Source organism: Protopterus annectens, chromosome 14.part0, assembly GCF_019279795.1.
Source record: "Protopterus annectens isolate FY-2018-M chromosome 14.part0, PAN1.0, whole genome shotgun sequence".
NCBI classification, from domain to species: domain Eukaryota; kingdom Metazoa; phylum Chordata; order Ceratodontiformes; family Protopteridae; genus Protopterus; species Protopterus annectens.
In genome coordinates, this window is record NC_056748.1 from 475,049,906 (window position 1) to 475,071,740 (window position 21,835).

At 36.8% G+C, this 21,835-nt stretch overlaps 1 protein-coding gene across 1 annotated transcript in view; it reads right to left on the minus strand.

Moving 5' to 3' along the window:
- Positions 1-21,835, minus strand: part of ANKRD2 (ankyrin repeat domain 2) — a 184,996-nt gene that overhangs the window by 142,554 nt on the left and 20,607 nt on the right. Inside the window, exons 2-3 of the mRNA XM_044055579.1 lie at positions 15,049-15,207; positions 5,473-5,580 (exon numbers count right to left, since the gene is read on the minus strand). Coding sequence (XP_043911514.1) covers positions 5,473-5,580; positions 15,049-15,207 — 267 coding nt within the window. The remainder of the gene's footprint in view (positions 1-5,472; positions 5,581-15,048; positions 15,208-21,835) is intronic.

Below are 21,835 nucleotides of genomic sequence, written 5' to 3' on the forward strand. Positions count from 1 at the left end.
TGACTAAGTGTGGATAATATTGACTCAGCCCATTTGTGGTTTTGCTAGGTCGTGAGGGCAGAAAAGAAGCATTCAGTAGTCAAAGATATTTCTGAGTCCTATAAGAATTATCATGGTGTGTGTGTGTGTGTTTCTTTCGGCTTTTCCCGGTTAGGGGTTGCCACAGCGGAACTCCGGTCCGCGAATGATTGGCAGTAGATTTTTTTATGTACCGAGTTTGCCAGCCCTGATGCACAACCTTCAATGAAGGTACGCCCATTCACGCATGTCTCCACACAGAAGACACTCTAGCTGAGAATCGAACGGCACAACATCTTGCTGTGAGGCGACAAAGCTACCGCAGCACCACCACCGCAGTTATAAGAATTATCATGGTAAAGATAGAAAATCACTTAACCAGATCACTGATCTATGACATCAGTAGCTGCTGTCTAGTTGGTATTACCTGGTTAACAAATTAATTTTTCTATCTTTACTATAAGAATTATCATGGTAAAGATAGAAAATTAATTTGTTAACCAGGTAATACCAACTAGACAGCAGCTACTGATGTCATAGATCAGTGATCTGGTTAAGTGATTGGCTCAAAGTCATGTGGTCTGGAAATGAAGACAAGTGGGAATCAAACACAAGATTATAGGATTGAACTCATTAGCAGGTCAGTATGTGCAATCCTCTGTGCTATACTGCATGGCAATATTCGCAGATGACTGCAAACTAGGCGCCATAATCGACTCTCCAGCCGACACAAGCATCCTACAAAAGGGCCTCATAGAAACAGACAACTGGTGCCAGAGCCATGGCCTCAAGCTAAACGCCAAAAAGTGTATAGTCATCCCCTTTGGCAAAAACAAAGTGCCCACAAATCACCACATAGGTGGTAATCCATTAAGTACAGAAGAAGTAATTAGGGACCTGGGGACCCAAGTTGATAGCAATCTCTCATTTGAAAACCACGTGGCCAAAGTGGTTAGAAAAACATTTTATATAGCCCACCTAATCATGAAGGGATTCACATCTAGATCAGGGGAGGTCATCGTGCCTCTTTACTCATCCCTCATCAGGCCCATAATTGAGTACTATGCCCCTTTTGGGATGTACCTTACCAGACACCTGCATTAACTGGAAAGACCCCAAAAGTACCTCACCATGAGGATCAAAACAGATGCCATATGCTGCCCAGTTAAAGAAACTCCAGCTCTACTCAGTGTCATACCGCCTGCTCAGAGGCGATCTGTGCTTGATGTATAAAGCCATGTCCAACCCGGAATTAATGGACATGCTGCACCTCAGAAAATCCAAATCCCATCAAGCTACGCGCTCAAGAGACTTGAACCTCAGCACTGAAATAAATAGGACATGCTGGCGGGACAGATTCATAACCCAGAGGCTCCCTTCACTCTGGAATAAAATCCCAGTCCAGGTTAGGCAGAATCCCTCATTGACTCTCTTCAAGAGGAATCTTGATGAGTGGATGGGAGATCGTAGGTTTACCCCGGGTATCACTTCTGTGTCACTGTTAGACAGAGGCACAGTATACTAACCGCAAAAAAGGGCATAGCAAAATTCATTTAAAATGGGTGGCGAAAGCCAAACACACTCTGGCTAGGCTTATAAATGCCCTAGGGCAGATAGCCTAGTATGAACCTATGAACCTATAAGTAGCATTAAAAGAAGTGAATTACAGTTAAAACCATCTAAAAAGTATTAGCATTTATATTTTTTTATTTACCAGAATGACCACAAAAACACTGACAGTATGTTTTCCCTAAAATCGCATATTACCAGATTTGGAACTGGTAGTAAAATTTAGTGTACAGCAAAATCATGTAACAGGTGCACAACAGGTTACGCAGACAACAGCATATATTGTAATAATTTAACAAATTCATTAGTACATTCTATGGATTATGTAATGTCATTAAAATAAATCACTCCAAATCCTGCAGATGCTGATGAAATCCACGAAGAGTTTTTGTTATGAATCATTAAATATTCTGGCATAGCATCAGACAGAAATTCAGAATGGCATCCATCAAGTATAAATACTAACCTCTGCATACAAGAGACAAGTTACAATTACCATGGTATGACAACATTTTCACTAATAAGAACTTACAATTATCTTATCACATAGCTATATTGCCTAGCTGCTAGTGCAGAAGGATGAAGCCCAGACAGTCACCCATGCAGCTGGAGGTTGATTAGAAGCCCTGACACTGGAGGAGCCAAGCAAGGAAGGAGAGGAGTGAATGGGGTGTGGCTTGCTCACCTCTCCCATTGGGAGGTTGCTTGCAGTAAGAAAAACACACACACACACACACACACACACACACACACACACACACACACACACACACACACAATTTATTTGTTCTTTTATGTAAAGATCCAGTGCAGCAAAAGTACATCCAATTTATTTTAGAATTAACTGGCTTACAGATTTTTTGTGCTAAGAGGTTGAGAGGTATGAACCTAGGAACTATGAAGCATCTTGTCACAGGTAGGCCAAGCCTATTGACAAAGTGGGCAATAGATGAGAAAACAAAACTGGCCACTAGGAAGGGAACCCTAGGAAAAAGAAGATTTAAAACTCCAGGGGATCAGACAATATGAGTCTTGATGTTGTAATTGCAGAAACAATCATGGGGAATGTATGCAGAGTGGAGGAGGACCTTGGGCTCACCAAGTTATAGTGAAGGCTGTACCTTAACAGAAGCCAACCAAGACAAACATGGAAGTGATGAATCTCTTCAGCAAAGGAAAACAGCAAGCAAATACAATTATGCATGTATAGTTGAGGTAGTGCAGAAGAGAACTAGACTGGAACCAAAGATGTATCATAAAAATGGGGGCTAGGTAGCATTCTTGACAGCATTCCCAATAAATGCAGCCAGTATTCCCAAAGATAACACATTTTCCTCCTGGACAAAACATGAAAGTGTTAGCTTAGTGAACAAATGGAGAAGAGACAGGCTATGGAGAGGACATCTGTACAAACAGGTTCCACATACCACCTGTTGGGATGGACTTGCTCAAGTCCAGTCTGAGAAGGTATGTCAAATTTGCTCTACATTTCCACAAAAATGGAAGTGGACAGTGGAGTAGAAGACTAGTAGCAGACACAGGTAGTGATAACAAGAAGAAACTTAAGTGAATAATTTAGAAAAGTTTGAAAGATAATGCACTACAATTCCAGAAGTTAAAAACAGAAAGCCTTGCCTGCAACCCTGATGACCAGGGTTCAATTAGTGGCTCGGTGTGCCCAACTTGGAGGGGGCCATCATTTGCTGAAGACACTCCCTGAAGGGAGGGGTGATCCACAGAGAGGAGTAGCCCTCGCATGTTGTCAACAAACACATAGGTTATGGGGCAGGGAATACAAAAGCAGGTCATAATATAGCTCCCTCAGAAGCAGTTGCTGGCACTGCTCCCCCAGGATGCCCTTAAGATCTAAGCTAACCCCAGCTCACTAAAAGATGTCTGGGAGAAGGAGAAGGAAAAGAAGGAAGATCCGACAATGGATGAAGGAACTGGAATGACCAGAAAAAATGAATAAAGCAAAGGGGGGGATAAAAAAAAGATACCTTGCATTGCACATACAAACATACATAGGAGTACTGAACAAGGAATAAGCTCCATATGTCAGAAATTTATAAATTAATCAAAAACCTTCAAGTTCATGTAAATTACTTTCAAAAGTCTAATACTTAGCTGTTGTTTTAATATCAATAAGCAAAGCACTCCAGATCAGTACCACATTTTAGGATAACATGTATATTGTCTTATGAGTACTACAGCTGTCTCTTCTTAATTCGAAGTTTATACTTCTTAAATGTAAGGTACCTGATATAACAGATAACCTTGTGCAGTTGAATGGAAAGTCATTAATATCAGTCACTACTGCTTGTGTGAAGATTGGAAACCTAATTTTATAACAGTCCAAAAGTTCAATAGTGACTATAAACTTACCAGATAAAGCAGCAGTGCTTTGTCTTTGCTATAACTCAGTGTGACCTTCCATAAGGCTGTGATACTGTATGATCTAAACTTGTTGAAATGAGAATATATTGTGCATTGCACTCTTCTTGTTTACTATATTGTGAGTGTCACTTTGTATGTAACAGTTATGAACTACTCTTACATTACTTATATTTCTGTTTTTTGGTTTGTGAAATGTTTTGTATTTCACCAAAGCTGAACCTGAAATTGCTAAATATTACTCAGTGCACTAACCCTCTAAACAAATATAAATAAAAGAAAAAGAAAAAGCCAATATTTTGTAACCCCACTCAAGGTTGCAAATATGCAAGTCAGGAAGGAAAGTTTTTATACTTGGAGAAGTAAAGAAAAATGATTATAAGCTGTTAGCAATTCTTCAGAACTTGGCAAAAAAAAATTAAACAAAGTTAATGCCTTTCTGCATTATGCTGAACAGGACTGCTATACAATGTATGAAACATGGGCAGTTTAATGTTAAACTAGTTTTATTAACAAGACAACCCTTTTGATATTTACAAAAATTTGCAGCTCTTTAATCAATTAATCTTTTGATTACATAAGCATTTCTTTCCGATCCAAGATTCCGTAAGTATTTCTGTAAACGAGTGTCACGTAAATGCTTGTGTGTGTCACAAGGTATTTGGTTTATAACCAAACATATACTGATAACAGCATTGATGTTACATCAATATAACATAACAGCATTATTATTATAGCAGTGATATATTCCTTACACTTGAAACTGCGTCATCTGGTTACACCTGGAAATGTGTCATGTGGGCAACAGCAGCTATTTACAGAATCAGCTGTATATCTGATTAATCCCTTTAATATAGCTTTACAAATTTTGGAATTGCTGTCAGTCATTACATGCATTACATGCAGTAGTGTGGAGCTGTCTAGTGAGTTTATAATCTGTTTCAGTGAATACAACTACCTGTTTCAGTGAATACAACTACACATTTGAGATAAGAGAAGAAAGCTACAACTACTGTAATCTGAACAGGGAGTTATTTTAAATTTATATAAAAAGCTCTGCATGTGTTGATCCATGCTGCTCTGTTTTGCTTGCAAATATTTCATCCTGCAGACTTTTCTTATTAATGTATTTGTGCAGCAAGCAGTCTTTAAGGTAAATCAAGCATTTTACTTTTAAAAAAGAAATGTGACTGAAATTAAAAACATGGTGAAATCTAACATCCTTCACACTGTGAATACATGATATGTTATCCTCCATCTCCAACCCAGCAATTATTCCATCAGTAAGAGTATTAATTGTGTTAGTTTCTTTGTATGTATGTATAAATCTGTAGCCCTTTTATGACATACATGTATTGATTTGTAAAAAAAAAATAGAATTCACTGATTCCATAAATAAGATTTCGTTCTGTACTCTTATAGGTTGTTCTGCTTTATGCCATCCAAGAAATTTCAATATCAAGACACAGCTTCAAATTTAATGAACAATACCTCATCACAGACATTGGGTGATCCACCATCCTTAAGGAACTTCTCCACAATTTTGATTTTTCCTTCAACAGCAGCCCTTAGGAATGTTGGAACATCAATAGGACCCTCCTAAAATATAAGATAAGGAAGCATCAGTATAAACTCAACATATTGTAGAATGCAGTTGTATGCACATACAACAAGAGAACTGAAATAACTAAAGCTATTGTGTTACTAGTTTATTTTTAACTGGTATGTTTAGCTTACCCATTTACAGTGGGGACAAACAACAAAAAGTTCAATAAACACTATAATTACAGTATGCACAAAGTAACAGTCATTTAATATGTAGAAAAAGCTACAGTTTATGACCATTAGCAAATATATTAAAAGAGTTACATGGAAAGCAGTAGCAATCTTTGTTGTAAAATTAGCGCTGAACAGCATTCATAAGCAGAATACTTAGTGTGGAATGTACTACAGTCTACGTTAAAATATAATAATACAAATCTGTCATCAGCATCCTCCACAGTGTAGTGATAATCAGTGACATGGTTCACAGTAATCAAATCCTATACACGCAAATGCACATGTGTAGTACAGTCCGGTTGGGGATATACAGTGCTGATACCAACATATTTTGTCAAATGCACTAAACAGGGAGCAGAAACCTGTAAGCATCATTTAAGGTACACAGCCTTCTACAGCAGAATGTAGAGTCTGAGTCACAGGAAATGGTATAGCATTTGTTTTATACTTTAAGGGTGAGTGAAGATTATTACACTGCAAATGCAACAATGATAAATAAACATTGTAAAACATTAGTAAGATGAAACCTAAATATCAACCAGTAATAATAATAATAATTAATAATACCCATGTGTTAACCAGTTAAGCCCACTCAACACACAATCCCTTTTCAGGGATGACCCAGAAGCAATGTCAGTTTAAGTGACTTGCTCAAGGTCACACAGTCGGCAAAAGAGGGCTGAGAGAATCACACTCTGTGCCACAGGAACTATATCTCACAGCCTTAACCTTCTGCATTAACTGCCTCAGTAAAGGGGCAGTAAGCACTTGTACTAGCTGTAGTATTCCTAACACTATATGGATAAACATTTTAACTATTTCACATAATGACTAAGGTATTATTGATCACATGCAAGTCACTATGCCATACAGTAATGTTGTTAAGTAAGCTTTGCACCACATACCACTAGAGTTAAATGTATAAGATTAGAAAAACTTGTGTATGAGTTTTGACATAATAGGTACAGTGTGGTCATTTACCTTCAGGCAGGTTTACCACCAGCTGAGTTACTGAATGAAGCATAAAAAATGGCATCTACTTTGAGGGGCATTTACTACACCAACACATGGAGGATTTAAGGGCTACAGAAGTAAGTATATTTATTTATTTGCTTGAATATGCATTTAAATGCATGTCCACTAGTTATTGTACAGTTAAACTCAACATATTAATAGCTTAATTAAAACAGCAGAATTGAATCAACTCCAATATGGCAAAAAAGTCTTTGAACCCTTGGATAGATTTGACTAGACCCCCTATCCTAAGAAATCCTGGGGTTAGGTGTTCTAATAGTTGAGAGTATGACCCGGAAACAGGGATACAACTGTAGACATAGCAGGAAATGCAGTTGTTAAGGGGCCCTGCAGCACTGTTGCTATCATTGGTGCTGGCAAGTGGAAAGTTTTCAATTGACAGATCTGATGTTCTAGGAAATTCCAAATTCCTTTAAAAATGATGCATTGGCATTGCTTGCAAGCCAGTCAGAATATGTCCATATGGTCAGCCCTACCCCATACCCAAGTTTCATGTCTTGCTTGCAGCACATAACAAAGTCAGCAAATAATAAGTATGGCATACTATAAAACTCATAAACCCTGATGATCGCCACTCATCATTAATGATAAATGAAAATAGCTACAGTTGTGTGTATGTAGAACTGTTCTTACATGGGTCACAGGAGTTCGAACGATGTAATATCGAACCAGGAAGTTCGAAAACCAAAAAGTACGAAGACACAGAACAGCAATTTTTTTCCCAGGGAAAAAAGATTGCTGTTCTAGTACAAAACAAAAACACATACACTTTAAACTTAAACTAATGTGGGGGGCTTCGCCCCCCCCCACACCCCCCTACTTAAATATACCAACTCCGAGATCGCACCACAGTGGGGGAAATAGCAAGGCCACGAAAACCGCCCACCGATTTTTTTTCCCTGGGAAAAAACTTGTTAATCCGTGGCTTCGCTATTTTCACATTTCGAAAATGGGTTTGATATTACAACGTTCTTACTCCTGTGAGTTTGATGTTGTAATATAGACCCGTTATCATATTAATATAACATTTTTAGCATGAAGTCCCAGTGTAACTGAGTCATTCTTTTTAAACAAATTATTGGACCTTAATCTGAATTACTTCCTGTGTGAGTTCACTTTTTTGTTCACTTTAATTTTAACTTAAGGATGCATGAGCCTGCCTTAGAACATAGGTTCACGTGTTTCAGAAACAAGCTTTCAGCCTTAGTTCATAGGTTCACATTTGCCCTCCAGAAGCCTGAAAACCATTATCACATGTCAGAACATATGGATAAATGTATAGTCATCAAGCATTTCTTAAATGTAAAAAGACCCACATTGTTTTAAATTCAGTGAAATTTGCTCTACAAATGTAGTTGTGGGGTAATGAATCCATTCTGTCTACTACTATTGTTAATGGAGATTTTAATATTAGCATTATTTGTGCATGCATTGCCTGTTACCAAATGGAGCATTCCAAGTTTAGGTTTCTGAAAAATATAGGGTCATTCAAAGCCCATAACATAAGGCACAGAGCACATGTAAGAAGATGATAAAATTCTGAGAATGACAGTTGTTAGATCTTTTATGGGTAATCCTTGTTAATGAAACCACAGACTGACCATTGATCTTCTTAATTAGAAATCTTTGAACCTTTTGCAGATTGACAAGGCACTGGATTAGGAGACTGCTGAATGAAGCATTATATTATGGATTGGGTGCATGAGAAAGGTGTATATAAATAGATAATGACTTTTAACCTGCAGCTTATTCTTTTGGGTAACAAATGTGCTATGATACAGTCCTTGTAGACAGTTATGTGTTCATCAAAGCTGTTACCATCATTAAGCAGTGCACCAAGGCCCTTAAACTCATCTATTTCTAGTGCATGACCCTGAATGTTGCATTTAGCTGGAACCACTTTCTTTACAAAGGACACAGTATTATACTTTTTAATGTTAAATGTTAGGACACTATTTGTATGCAAGAGGCATATGTTGGGGAAAGAATGATGCTACTGTGTTTGCAATCATTAGTAAACTTTGTAAGTCATAAAGAATTACCACCCTACATGTTTAAAAAGAAAATGCAGAGGAGAAGTGAGACAAGAACCAAACATTTGCATTACTTTACATACAGTACAGGAGAGTAATGGGTCGATAACTATCAGGGTTTGTTGCTGAGACCACCTTATAAACTGGTAATACTACTGCCTGGTATAACAGGTCAGGGACAGCACCTACAGAGAGAGATATTATAATATATATGGGTTGTATAGGATGGTTATTCTTTATGGCATACGGGGAGCTCTGGGGATGTTATCAGGACTTAAAGCGCTTTTATTTTTATTGTTATGTAGGGTTGTCTTAGAAAAGTTGTTATGCACAATGCTTTATCGGCCAGATCTGGGAGAGTAACCAATTTACTTCCTTGGATCTTAACACTGGTACTGAATTTGTTGGCTAAGCTATTGGTGATATCTCATGGGTTGGTGAATATATTGTTAATGGACTTCAGGATAAAACATCCTTTGTTTTTTAGCTTTATTTTTTCTCATAGTTACAGATTTTGTTGTTCTTTTCAATGCTGAGTGCAAGGCTGAACACAGAGGAAGTCTTGGCCTATCAAATAAATCCATTTATTTTTATGAATTGCATTCTTTCGGGACTTCTTTCATGATTTGGGTAATTTATATAGACAGTAAAGATCCTATTGTTTCTGTTATAAAAATATTTAGCTTACAATTCCATCACAGTGGTTTCTTTTTGAATTTCCTTCAGTATATTATAGTATGGAAACATATTAACGGTAAATTAATTTAAGATGCATTTTGACTATACTAGGGGGTACCAAGGACAAGATCCCAATTTATGGTGACAAAGGTGTCACTAGTCCTGAGTATTTGCCAGAAAAATGGTGAGGTGTTTCAGATAAGGGTTATCTTTGGATTTATGGAGAATGATGGTATCATAGTCAGATTTAACAATGAATAATAAAACAGTCAATGTGGAACAGATCATGGCAATTTGACTAGAATACTACCATGAATATTTCTGAAACTAAAGAGATTTTAACCAACTGCTAAAGGTGATTAATATTAACAGAAAAAAACATACTTTTTGTTGGTATTGTACTTATCCCAGACACTGAGTAACTGAAATCTAAAAACCAAGAATGTGGTGGATCTAAGGAAACGATACATCCTGTGTAACCATGAAAAAGCTCTCTGTAGTGACAGAAATCTCCCATAGTGATAGTGCTGTCCTTAACCTCTACATTTACTAGGACTTTATCTTGTTTGCAGGGATCACGTATGGGGTAAGATCACCCACACCCCTCCTTTTACTCTGTGTCCAAGTCAGCACAATATTGATCTTAAAGCTTCTGCTCAAACAAAAGAATAATTAGTTTCCTTTCGTGGGTGGTATTTTACCCAAATTCATACAGATGCTGACTTCTTTTTTTCTCAAAAAGTGTTAGCTGGCTCACAAACCACATTATTGCGGGTTGTTTGAATTCACACTGATGGAAGACACAAATGTTATTCCTGTCCATGGGGGCCATGGTTCTAACCAAAAATGTTGTTATAAAACTTTAGTACTTCTAAGTTCCATATCTAATGTATTAGAGAAAGTTATCAACATTTAGCTCATTTCTCATCTAATGTTCTGCATTTTGTCTGATAAACAATATGGATTTCAGACTGACAATAGTGTTGACACTGCACCTGTTACCAGAGATCATAATGTAACCTCTTTTGACAACGTTGAGTTTGCTGAATTTGACTTCACAAATTTTTATTTATTTTTTTGCAAATTTGAGAATTCTATTGGATAGAGTTACATCTGAGAACATTAAACCCAAAAGTTTGATACAGCTTCCAAGCTATTTCTCTAGCTGTACCTATTTTTGTCAGATGGATTCTCCTGCAACATGATCTAACCTTCTACAGATAGGAGTTCATCAGAGATCATTCCTTGGACCTTTATTTATTTATTTATTTTGTATTTGTAAATCTGATTAGCCTTTCTTGAAGTAAAAGAATGCATTTTTCATTTGTCAGTGAATCTGCATTTTTGTTGCTTCTAGGGCAAATAAAGTTCAGACCGATCTGCAGGATGCTATATACTCTGCAGACTTGAAACCCTGACAGTCATCTATTACTGAATTTTTTCAAATTAAACATCATGCTATCTGGTTCTACAACACTCCTGAGGATATATAGTTTTTTCCTTTATTGCATTTATTTTACTCTTTCTTTGTTGACCAGGTTATATTCACAGTGAGTAGGGGAAATTTGGCCAGGGCATTTTTTGTTCCTTCCTCACATCTCCATGGATGACATACCTATTTTCATTGTGGAAAAAGTTAAATATCTGGGACTTATTTTTGACTAGAAATTATTGCTCATGAACCATATGACTTTCATTATGAAGAAGTCTCATCAACAATTACATTTTCTCTAAAGGATCAAATAATGCCGTACCATGGCAGCAAAGCTTACTCATTACACACCCATATGTTATTTGGTAGTCTGGTCATGTACAGTCTGCAAAAAGGTCTTTTACAATGTCTGGCTAGAGCCTTTAATAATATTGCCATGTTTGCTAGGAAAGTGCCTTCTCACTCTCACCTTTGTCATAATTTATATCACTTAGGTATGGCTCCCTTTCAAACGTAGTCATCTGTGCTCAGGTGTACCTTGAATTCCTCATACTGCAGACTGCAGTGCTACATTCAGAAATCTGCTTCAATGAAAGCTGCTAGTTTAGATGGTGAGGGATCAATATCCATTTAAAATGATAGTGAATGCTATTTCCTGGTACCATGGGAATAGTGCCTCTGACCTGAATATGGAACTTACCAGTACAGGTTGGGAGTTGTTCCTGTTACCCATCCTTTAAAAATGAGCTCTGTGCTTTTGAAGGAGTCCTCAGCCTGCCTTGCCTTTAATGTCATATAGGGAACTTTATGGTCTGTGTGTTGCATGTTAACATACTAACACTACCCTTTCTCTCTGTCTACATTCTCTGATTGTATGAATATCATTGCCATCTATTTAAACACTGTGTGCTAAATGTAATGCTGTAATATTAAGAGAATTAACTGTTTGACACATGATTGTGTTTAAACTAACTGAGATCGATCTGTGGAAGTTTACTGCTCATCTTTATATTGTATTTTATTGTTGTTTAATGTATTGTTCATTGATTAGCTTTTCTCCATAGGTTTCTGTTTTAAAGAGCTGTATAATGGTTAAAATAACCTGCTACGCAGCTGTTATGTACAAAGATATATATAAAATACATAAATACATAATGACTTAAGGGAATTAGTTCCATTTATGTTAATATTGGCACTTATGTTTTCATATAGGCTGGAGTCTAACATGTTGGCACTCAGGGTATTAACTATGATGATGGAGGCATCTTTCCCTGTGTGTTTGGTCTGAAAAAATGGTAGGTATTGCATTCTGAAATTTAGGGGTATTCTGTCTGAATCCTTAAACCAGATGTCTGTGACAGTTCAGATCTCCACAACTTCATTGTCCAAGAAAGCCTTCAAAGTACATATCCTTTCAGTTTAGACTATTGGCATTGACAATAGCCAGCTTCACTTCAGTGTTTCCCTTGGGATTATGAATGGAATGTATAACAATTTGAGTTTGCCTAGGAAAGGCACTGTGAGGGCAGAAATGTTCTACTCAGGAGCTACACCCCTGAAGAGAGTAATAGAGTTCATCATATGAGTAGCTACATGGCCACCCACATGTCACCCTACAGGTTGACAAGTACTGAGCCCTCTATAAATGGCATCATTAGTAAAGCTGCTTATTAAAACCAATAATCTTACCTCTCTTTCCACTGTTGGTGAAAGAAGGATCTCACTAAGCACCTGTGTCTTTCATACCCTTAAGGGGGTCAAGGAGAATCTCCTCATGATCCAGTGAGACCGTGTCAGTGAAGAGACCTTCATCAATATTTCTACTATCTAGCCTAAGGCTTGAGTTAGCCATATTAGTTTAGTTGATCTGAAGGGCTTTTTCATCAACATAAAAATTGTCATTGAAAGACCATTTACTATGAAGGGCTCATCAGACTGTGATTTAAACAAAAACAACTACAACATGAACCACCTTAAGGAGAAAATGTTGGCAAGTACACTGAGCCTTCAGTGAAAGTGATTATTGTTTACTCTTGTATTTCTTGATGGCATCTTTTAGAGAACCTGCCAATAATACCCAGTCACCTAAATGGACTAAACCCAGTGATCGTGGATACCCTACCATCTCAGTGAATGTATTTTACTGTGAACCAGGCAACTGCACTGATCCAAAGTGATACTCAGATAAAGGAACCAGTGCATAGCATCTAGTTAGAGAACCCTGGATGGCAGCTACAGGGTACTATACTGGGGACCTTCATCCAGAACTACAGGTAAAGACGAGGACTGCTATCAGCAGAAGAACAGCTCCAGACAGTGCTGTTACTGCTTCAGCATCATCTGCAGTGACCGCTTTTTAGAAATGTAGGCAGGGGAATCATTCTTTGCTGCACAACATGAATGACAAAGGCCACATCATTTATATGTTTTTGCAATGGTGGCATGCAGTAAAACTTTTTGAAAAAGCATTTCTTTTTAACAAATTGCCTTTCAAGTCCCTCCATCAGACCCCAGCCTTTAATACCTTCTAGTACATACCTTAATTTGGGGTCCCTTCCAAAATCTGGTATGTGGTTATAAAAGTTCTAGTTACGCCTCTGCCTGGATATTAGAAAATGCTTCACGAACATCAGAGAAATCGCTGTTTACAACTACAACTGCAACCTGCAGAACATCTTATAAAACTATCGTCCACAAGTAGGGCATTGCACCCATCCTCAATTGTTCTTTTGATTTCTATTCAAATACTCTCATTTCTCTTTATTCATCTGTGATACTCTACCTATGTGCTTCCCTTAAAAATACATTTTGAGATGTTTCAGATAAAACAAGAATATGTTCTTTGTTTTCTTAGGGAAATGATTTCAGAATGTGTCACATGAAGGAAGTGCCATCTTTTGAATGGGTGTAAGTAAGTGACAGCCAGAGAATGTGAATCTAAACCTTTGCTGTCCAAAAGTAACTAGCTATGGTGCTGACATATCACACTTCTAAATACTTTCTTAGTGTGTGTTTTGGCATTACTTCCGATTTGGCTGCCAATAAAAAAAAAAAAAAAAACTTTGTTAGGTTGTGAACTGCCACCCCCCACCCCCCACTGCCGAGTTCAGAAATAGTTACTACTTTTCACAGAAATTCTGTAAAATTCACACAATGTCTTGCAATGAGGATAACAATAAATGATTATGGGTTCTTGTTGTATGTTTGAGGACCATAACTGCAATGCTTGAAACTGTGAGAATTTAAGTATGATTAAGGAGATGTGTATGCTAAAGTCAAATTAGGGAACCTCAGATTATAATATCTTCTGTAAAGCAGAGTAATCTCAGAGTTAGTATATATAAGTGGGGGGGGGGGGGGGGTTGTCCCCTGCAAAATATTTTTTAAATGTGCAGAAGCAACTTTCAGACTTTCAAGATTTAGTGTTATTTGTGTTAAACCACAATTACATTTTCATAGTTTTGGGATTCAGATTATGAAGTCTCAAACTTCCAATATGGTGACAATTTTTTTCTTTCTACCTGGTGATGAGCATAATACTGAACAATTAAAGTGTCCAAGGACAGATGCTTCGGCTCTTCACTGACAAAACTACTGTATTTACCTTGTGCCTTAGAATACATATAATATATATACATGTGTTTATCAGGAAATAACTCACTCTGTGTTAATGACTACACAAAACAGTCAAACAATATAAAAGAAATTCTGAAATAAATCTTAGATCAAAAATAATAACTTAATACATTACATAAAGATTCTAGCTTCCCTAAAGCCTTTTAAAGAATTGCACTGAGAATTAATAACAAATAAAAAAGAATAGTGAATGAACCTAATTTTTGCCTGCTTTAAACCCTGTGGAGTGCATTTACACATCAAGTAATTTAGACTAGATCAGGTTAAGGCAGAAGTACTTTCAACTAAGCAAGTTGCAATATATGAAGAAACGGAATCCTGTACTCTAGGACAACATTTTCATAAAACATGAAACTGTCACTTTGAAAATAAAGCAATGATGAAAAGCACAACACAGATTTCAAACGTAAATTTGAAATCTGAAATGATGACTTAAGTTTCAGGAAAATGCCTCAGTTGTAAAATGGTACATACAATTTCTTCTGGTTTAGACTGCTGCAAAGGAGGGGTGATGGATGATGTTTTCTTTTTGTTTTTTCTCTTTTTACGAAGTTCAATCAGATTTTGGATGCTACCCACATCGATAATCTCCTGTCGTAGATCCAGGGAGGTTTTCCTGACCCTTTCCTCAGCCTACCATGGTAAAAGAAAATGCATAAAAGATTATAAAAGACATTTAGTAGCAGCATTGTGCAGATGATAAATGGTTAAAACAGAACTGTAGGCAATAGTCTGCTTAACGATAGTGGTTCTACAACATTTTTGAAACAACCTCAATAACTGTGTGGCATTCTTTTTACGCTGTATGGAACTAATATAACCACTGATGTTTGTGAAATGGTAAATCAGTTATCCTGAATATAGTAAACTGTCAGATCTTTATTAAATGATTAATACTCTGACAGGAATGTTTGATTTCAGTGACAATCTCAAGCAATGGCAGCACCAACACACACAGCTCAAACTGAAGAGCAGCCTGCTTAAACTTGACTGTAGATTGCCCCTGCCCACTCATGAACATATACACCACAAAAATCTTTGAAAATATTGTAGTAAATAATTTGCATATCACATTTCCAGCCTCTGATGTACACTAAGTTACTTTTGCCGCCATCTAAACATATTAACAATTACTCCTCTCTCCAGTAGAGTGTACTAAAGAGTTTGGGGCCAAGAGCTGCCTGAGCTTATCACCCCTGTAATATTTTGCAAATAATGTACTTCCCTTTGCATTACATAACGTTGGTTGCTGCAGCAGATACCAGGCATTCCTCTCAACCTTCAAGGATTAAGAATTATAGCACTAACCTTTAAAAATCATACCAGCAGGTCATAAAAAAGAACTTTTGTGTTTTAAAAGTAAAAAATCCTCAAGTACTAGATCCCATACAGTAAATCATAAGGAGTCTTTGAGCAGGCTTAGTTTAATTATTTAATAATGTGTGTACTTTTAAAAAGGTCTGCCTTCATAAGGAAAGTCAACCTGTTTTGGAGGAGCAGCACAAAATCTGAGGACAAATTCACAAAGCTGTGCTTAAATCATAGTAGTCTACAGGTATCACCCTAGAAGAAGCAAACGACTAACACTTCAAAGCAGTGGCTATGCCATTAGAAGGAGAACTGTCTCTAAACATTCATCTCTGATTCCACAACCAACTCACCATGCAGCGATTCTGATGGAGTCTTACTTACATACTGAAAGAAAATGAAAGAGTCTACTCAAGTTTTTCTAATAAATATGTTTTCCTATGTATGTGTATATATGTATCGCTCTCTCTATATAGCTATATATATATATATATATCTATATATATATCTATCTATATATATATATATATATATATATATATATATATATATATATATATATATATATGTTTATTTATTGTCCATTGAGTCTTATTTGGGCATTCTGACTGTTTGTAGTCTGAGAACTTCAATAAAACTTTAGTTTACTTTTTGTCTTGTACTTAAAAATTGAACACTATCACTTTGGATCATAGCATTTAATATTTCTTGTTAAAAATTCTTCAATAAGACACTACACTGGTGTATGTGTGTGTGTGTGCGTGTGTGTGTGTGTGTGTGTGTGTGTGTGTGTGTGTGTGTGTGTGTGTGTGTGTGTGTGTGTGTGTGTGTGGTGTGTGCAGGGGAGTACAGATAAACTAAATAATATTCTGCATGAGATTAGGTGCTGGTATGAGTTATAATAAAATTCAGGAAAAATTTTTAAAAAATTACTAAATCAGACTTGTAGGAGACAGATGTTACATGTTACAATGTAAGATGAAATTAGGTGAAAATCATCACTTGTGAGAATATAAAGTATCCATTGACATTGCTAATGACATGAGTTTAGTTAGTCATCCAGAAGCTAGAAGATTGGCTGAGGAGGGAGGGTGGGCTGCAGAGCCAAAGCCCAGCTCCGTGCCACTTAAGGGAGGGTGAAGGCTATCCTACTTGAGCATCATTTGCTGACATAAGACATTTAGGCTTGGTAAAACTATTCAGTTAGGGATTGAGGATTGAAAAGGTGGACCACTGTTACACAAGAACTCACATGCCTTGGTCATTTGTAAAATAGGTGTGTAAAGGATAGCCTGTGGTTCCTTAGATTGTTTTGCCCTTTCCACACATGTAAAGCCTTAGCTTGTCCTTCACAGCACACATATGCAGATATCCATCCTCATCCAACACATACATGTGATGCACATGCACAATCATGCACTCAGACATGCACATACACACACACACACACACACACACACACACACACACACACACACACACGAACACATACACACAGATGAACACACACTAATTCAACACATACACTACTTGCATCAACTCCCATTCCTGTTACTCCTTTTCCATCAATCTATTCCTCCATCAGTCACTTATTATTTTGAACATGTCTTCTGGCAGCCCTACTCACTTTTCTTTAATACTAGTCTGTTTAGCTGTTGTTGAACACTTGAATGCATTATTTATGGGAAGCCTGATAAAATGTTTACTGGTCTACTACAGCATCCTGCTTCCTTCCCATAACTCAGAATGCATTCTCCAAAGTATTCTGATAACTGAAAATATTCTCCCCAACCCTGACCCTGCTTAAGCCTTAGAAGCCCATTAGCCAAGTCCCGGTCCTTTAACAAAGGTCTTAGAATTGTACACCAATGAAATAAACTTACACAGTGCCATGTTTGGTCCTTCAGCTAAAACTTTAAGCCAAGGTCCCATTTGCCTGAGTTTGTGGTTGCTAAGGTGGATGTAAAAGATCCCATTGAATTTATTGAAAAGAATAGCTGTTTTATTTATACATTTCCTTATTTACACTTTTTTATATTATTTATCCATTCATATTCATAACATATTCATTTGGCATAATGGTTAAGGTCTTTCTTCCAATGCACAAGGTGCAAGGATCAATTCTGACCTCCGGCTAGTGCCTGTATGGAGTTTGCATGTTCAACACATGACTCTGTAGGGTTCCTCCCACTTCCCCAAAAGTACGCTAAGTGTTTCCATCTCAAACTCACCCAGGAATAGAGTTGCGGGCTATAGCTGGTGCAATATAGGGAAAGAGCTGTATAGACCAACTGCTTGGGCTATCTACTGTGGTGCACAGCATCCTCAAGATAGGAGAATATAGGTGCAGTGGCAGGGCTAGCCACTCAGTGGTGTAACATATGACTCTAGGTGATTCAGTCATGTTGACTAATGTCACCAAATGGCCATGGGTATTTGCTGGTAATACAGTGGCTGAGAACGCAAGATCAACAAAGTTGCTGTAGGCAGACAATGTGGCATTACAGGCAGACTCTGAATAAGAAGTTCGGTAAAGGATAGGGGAATGGAATCCAAAAATGATGGCACATGGGATGAAACTGAGTACAGATAAGACAGTTGTGATACCAGCAAATGGAGGAAATCAGAAGATCCTGAGAACTAAGATAGTGATGATAATAGCAGAACAGGTTAACAGCTTCAAGTATCTGGGAAGGGTGGTTGAGGAGAAGGGAAGTCTAAATGATAAGGTCAAAACCAGAATCAGAGAGAATGCAGCCAACCTGAAGACAGTGTCAGAAGAATGCCAAAGAAACTGAAAAGTAAGGTGCACAAAACAGTGGTGTGATGTGAAATGGTACAGAAACCTGGACAGTAAAATCAGAGCAGTTGAGAAAGCTAGAGGTGATGGAGATGAATTCCCTGAGACAGGTGGTAGAATGCATATGAGGACATAAGTGCAGAAGCCAAAATACCAACAATGGCAGAAAAGGTCAAACAGAACAATTTATGGTGTTCAGGCACATGTGCAGAAAAGCAAAGACAGTCTGGTGAATAAGAATGTACAGAAAAGCAAAGACAGTCTAGTGAATAAGAATTGGGACAGAGAGGAAGAAGGCAAGAGGAAACAAAGGCATCCAGAAAGAAGTACATGGATTATGTGAGAGAAGACCTGTGACAGTCAGGCAAGAATGTTGAAAAGATAGGAAAATGTCATTGAATAGAGAGAGATGGTGACAGCTCACACAACACCCCAAACCCATGCTGAAAATGGGAAAAAGGGAGTTGATAATGATGATGAGTCATAACATATACTATTGTCATTGCTTTCATTTTTTTAAGCATTAATGTATAATCTACACAAGAAAAACAATTGTTTCCATTTTGCAGCATTTAAAAAACTATTATTTAAGCCAAAAAAATCAACTATTCTTTAGATTTTCTTTTAATGTCTCCCAACATTTCTTTCACAACCATCTTACTTCATTTTTTTTTACATATTTTTCATATATCATGTCCATCGTTATATTTTTAAATCCTTCCCATCTATATTCCTTTTCAAAACTTCTCCAAAACATTTCTTTTTTTTACATTCTAAAAAAAAAAAAAAAACAAAGTATTGTTGCTCCTTTCTCATTTCACTCATCACATTTTATTTCTTCCAACACCTTATATTTTATATTACTTTTAACTGGTAACTTATTGAATAAAATTATCTACAAGAAATTCCCTACTTCTTAAAATGCTCAATTTTTTCCTTCTATTCATTACAGCAACTTTTGCATCTTCTTTTAATTGCTTTCAAGGATATACAAGACAGTATTCTCCATAATATTGTAATGTTGTAATTTTCTGTTTTCATTGCTCTCATTGATTTTCCCTTTCCATAATATGATTTTATTTTCATATTCTATTCCTTCTATCTTTTCTTGTTTATCACTTCTTTTGCTTCCTTCATATTCCCATATGGGTCTATATTAGATCATCAAAAGTTTAATAGTTCGAAACACTAAAGATCGACCTTTAGTGATCGAACTATTAAAACTTCAAATGTTTATAAAAAATATATTCAAAACAAAAAAAGAAAAACTAAAGGGTGTAGGCAGGGGGTCAAGCTCCCCTGCACCCCCACATACCCGCAACTTACATATACCAACTCCAAGTCCGCACTACATTGAAGTAAATGGAAATCTCCCCTTACGGAGATTTCCATTTAACCATTCAATGTTCTGCACTTTCACTATTCCCGTGCCGACAATATCAGCTTCGATATTGTCAGTCTTCGAGAAAATAATATAGACCCTTCCCATACTTCTTCATACTTTGCATATAACATTTTTCACATTATTTGCAGCTGTCTTTCTCTCTCTCTCTATTTCACCTTCTTTAGTATCAAGAAAAAAATGCATATGGACTATCCAAGATGGCTGCACACTGATCAGCATCTTAACTTATTTCCCATTGTGAAAAAAAGAAAGTGAAAGACAAAGGCCAGGAACTCTGCTGTTTTTAGTAAATTCATGTATTGGTTTATAAATACACAGTCTGGATGCCAGAAAAGAAGAAGAAACTAATACAGCCTGAAAGAAAATCAACTAAAAAAGGTGAAGAGAAAACACACTGACCAGGAAGAATCATGCAGCTGTTCAGCAAAAAGCAGTTCAAGCTCCACCTTTGATGCAAAACATGATGTCCATTAATCTAGAGGAAAAATAAGTCAAATGTGCTCAGAGATGATTAAAATAGACAAAACACTTAAGAAATATAGCAACTAAAATAAGAAAATGCTGGAAAAAAATGAAAGAAGCTTTAAATAGATATTCAGATGAGCTGATAAAACTGCAAAAATTAGAGGTTGAAATGAAGGAAAGAGATGTTTCAAAAATGGTAGAATTAGAGGACAGAGCACATAAGGAAAATCTGAGATTTTCGGTTGCAACAGAAAAACTAGAAGTAACACATTGTATTAATTTTATGAAGGTACAAATAAGCAACTGGAATGGTATTCCACACCAGGAACTGTTAATTGAAAAGGCACACCATATGTGTGCTCCAAGACTGGCAGTGAGAAAGCAGTCAAGAACTGCCCTGGCAAAGATGTAAACCTATCAGAAAAAGAGTTGATCCTGACAAAAGTGTGACAAAATGACAAAGTATAAAAGTTGAAGACAGTACAGTGTTTGTGGAAAATCATTATTCACTGTACACCAGGCAGAAGAGAAACACATTAATTCCAGTAATCAGGGAATATTCAGAGGCAGGTGTGAGATTTAAGCTGCTGTATCCAACTGTCTTTAGAATATTTTTTTCCTGGAGGATCAAAGTCATTTTTGATGCAGAACAGGCTAAGGAGGAAATACAAAAGTTTGTCCAACAAAAAGTGAGCCATCAAGCAGAAGGGCACTCTGCTTCTCATTCTTTTGATAATAAAGCACACAGACAGACTTTGCCAGCACCAGTAAAACTTTTTCCATTGTTCCAAAGGAAAATGCTTGACAGAGAAAAGCACAAGAGTTGATTTGAAGAATCGTGAGTATCTTGGAATTGAAGCAGAATCTGGATTTGGGAGAGTGAAATGAGCAGATAGAAGACCAGCAACATGGAAATTAGTGAATAAATGTGAGACTGCAAAGCATCAATCACATTTGTGAAACATAGCTGTATAAGTAAAGGTGGAAAGAGTGGACTTTTGTTGACTTTATTAAACTTGTGGCAAACTGAAAGGTATTTGCCTCACTTCATGTCATTAATGTTTGGAAGGATACTAAGGGGAGAGGAAGAGGTAGGAAAACATATCTCTATGAAACTTTTCATTATATAAATTGCATGTTTTATAGTAAAGCATTTTTGTCTGTCCTTGTATGTGATAAAGATACTAAAGTAAACAGCTGCCTTTCTTTCTTTCTTCTGTTTTAGCATTACAAAATGTAAAGGCTAGCTAAAAGAATACTAAAAGAATATTTACGTTAATAGG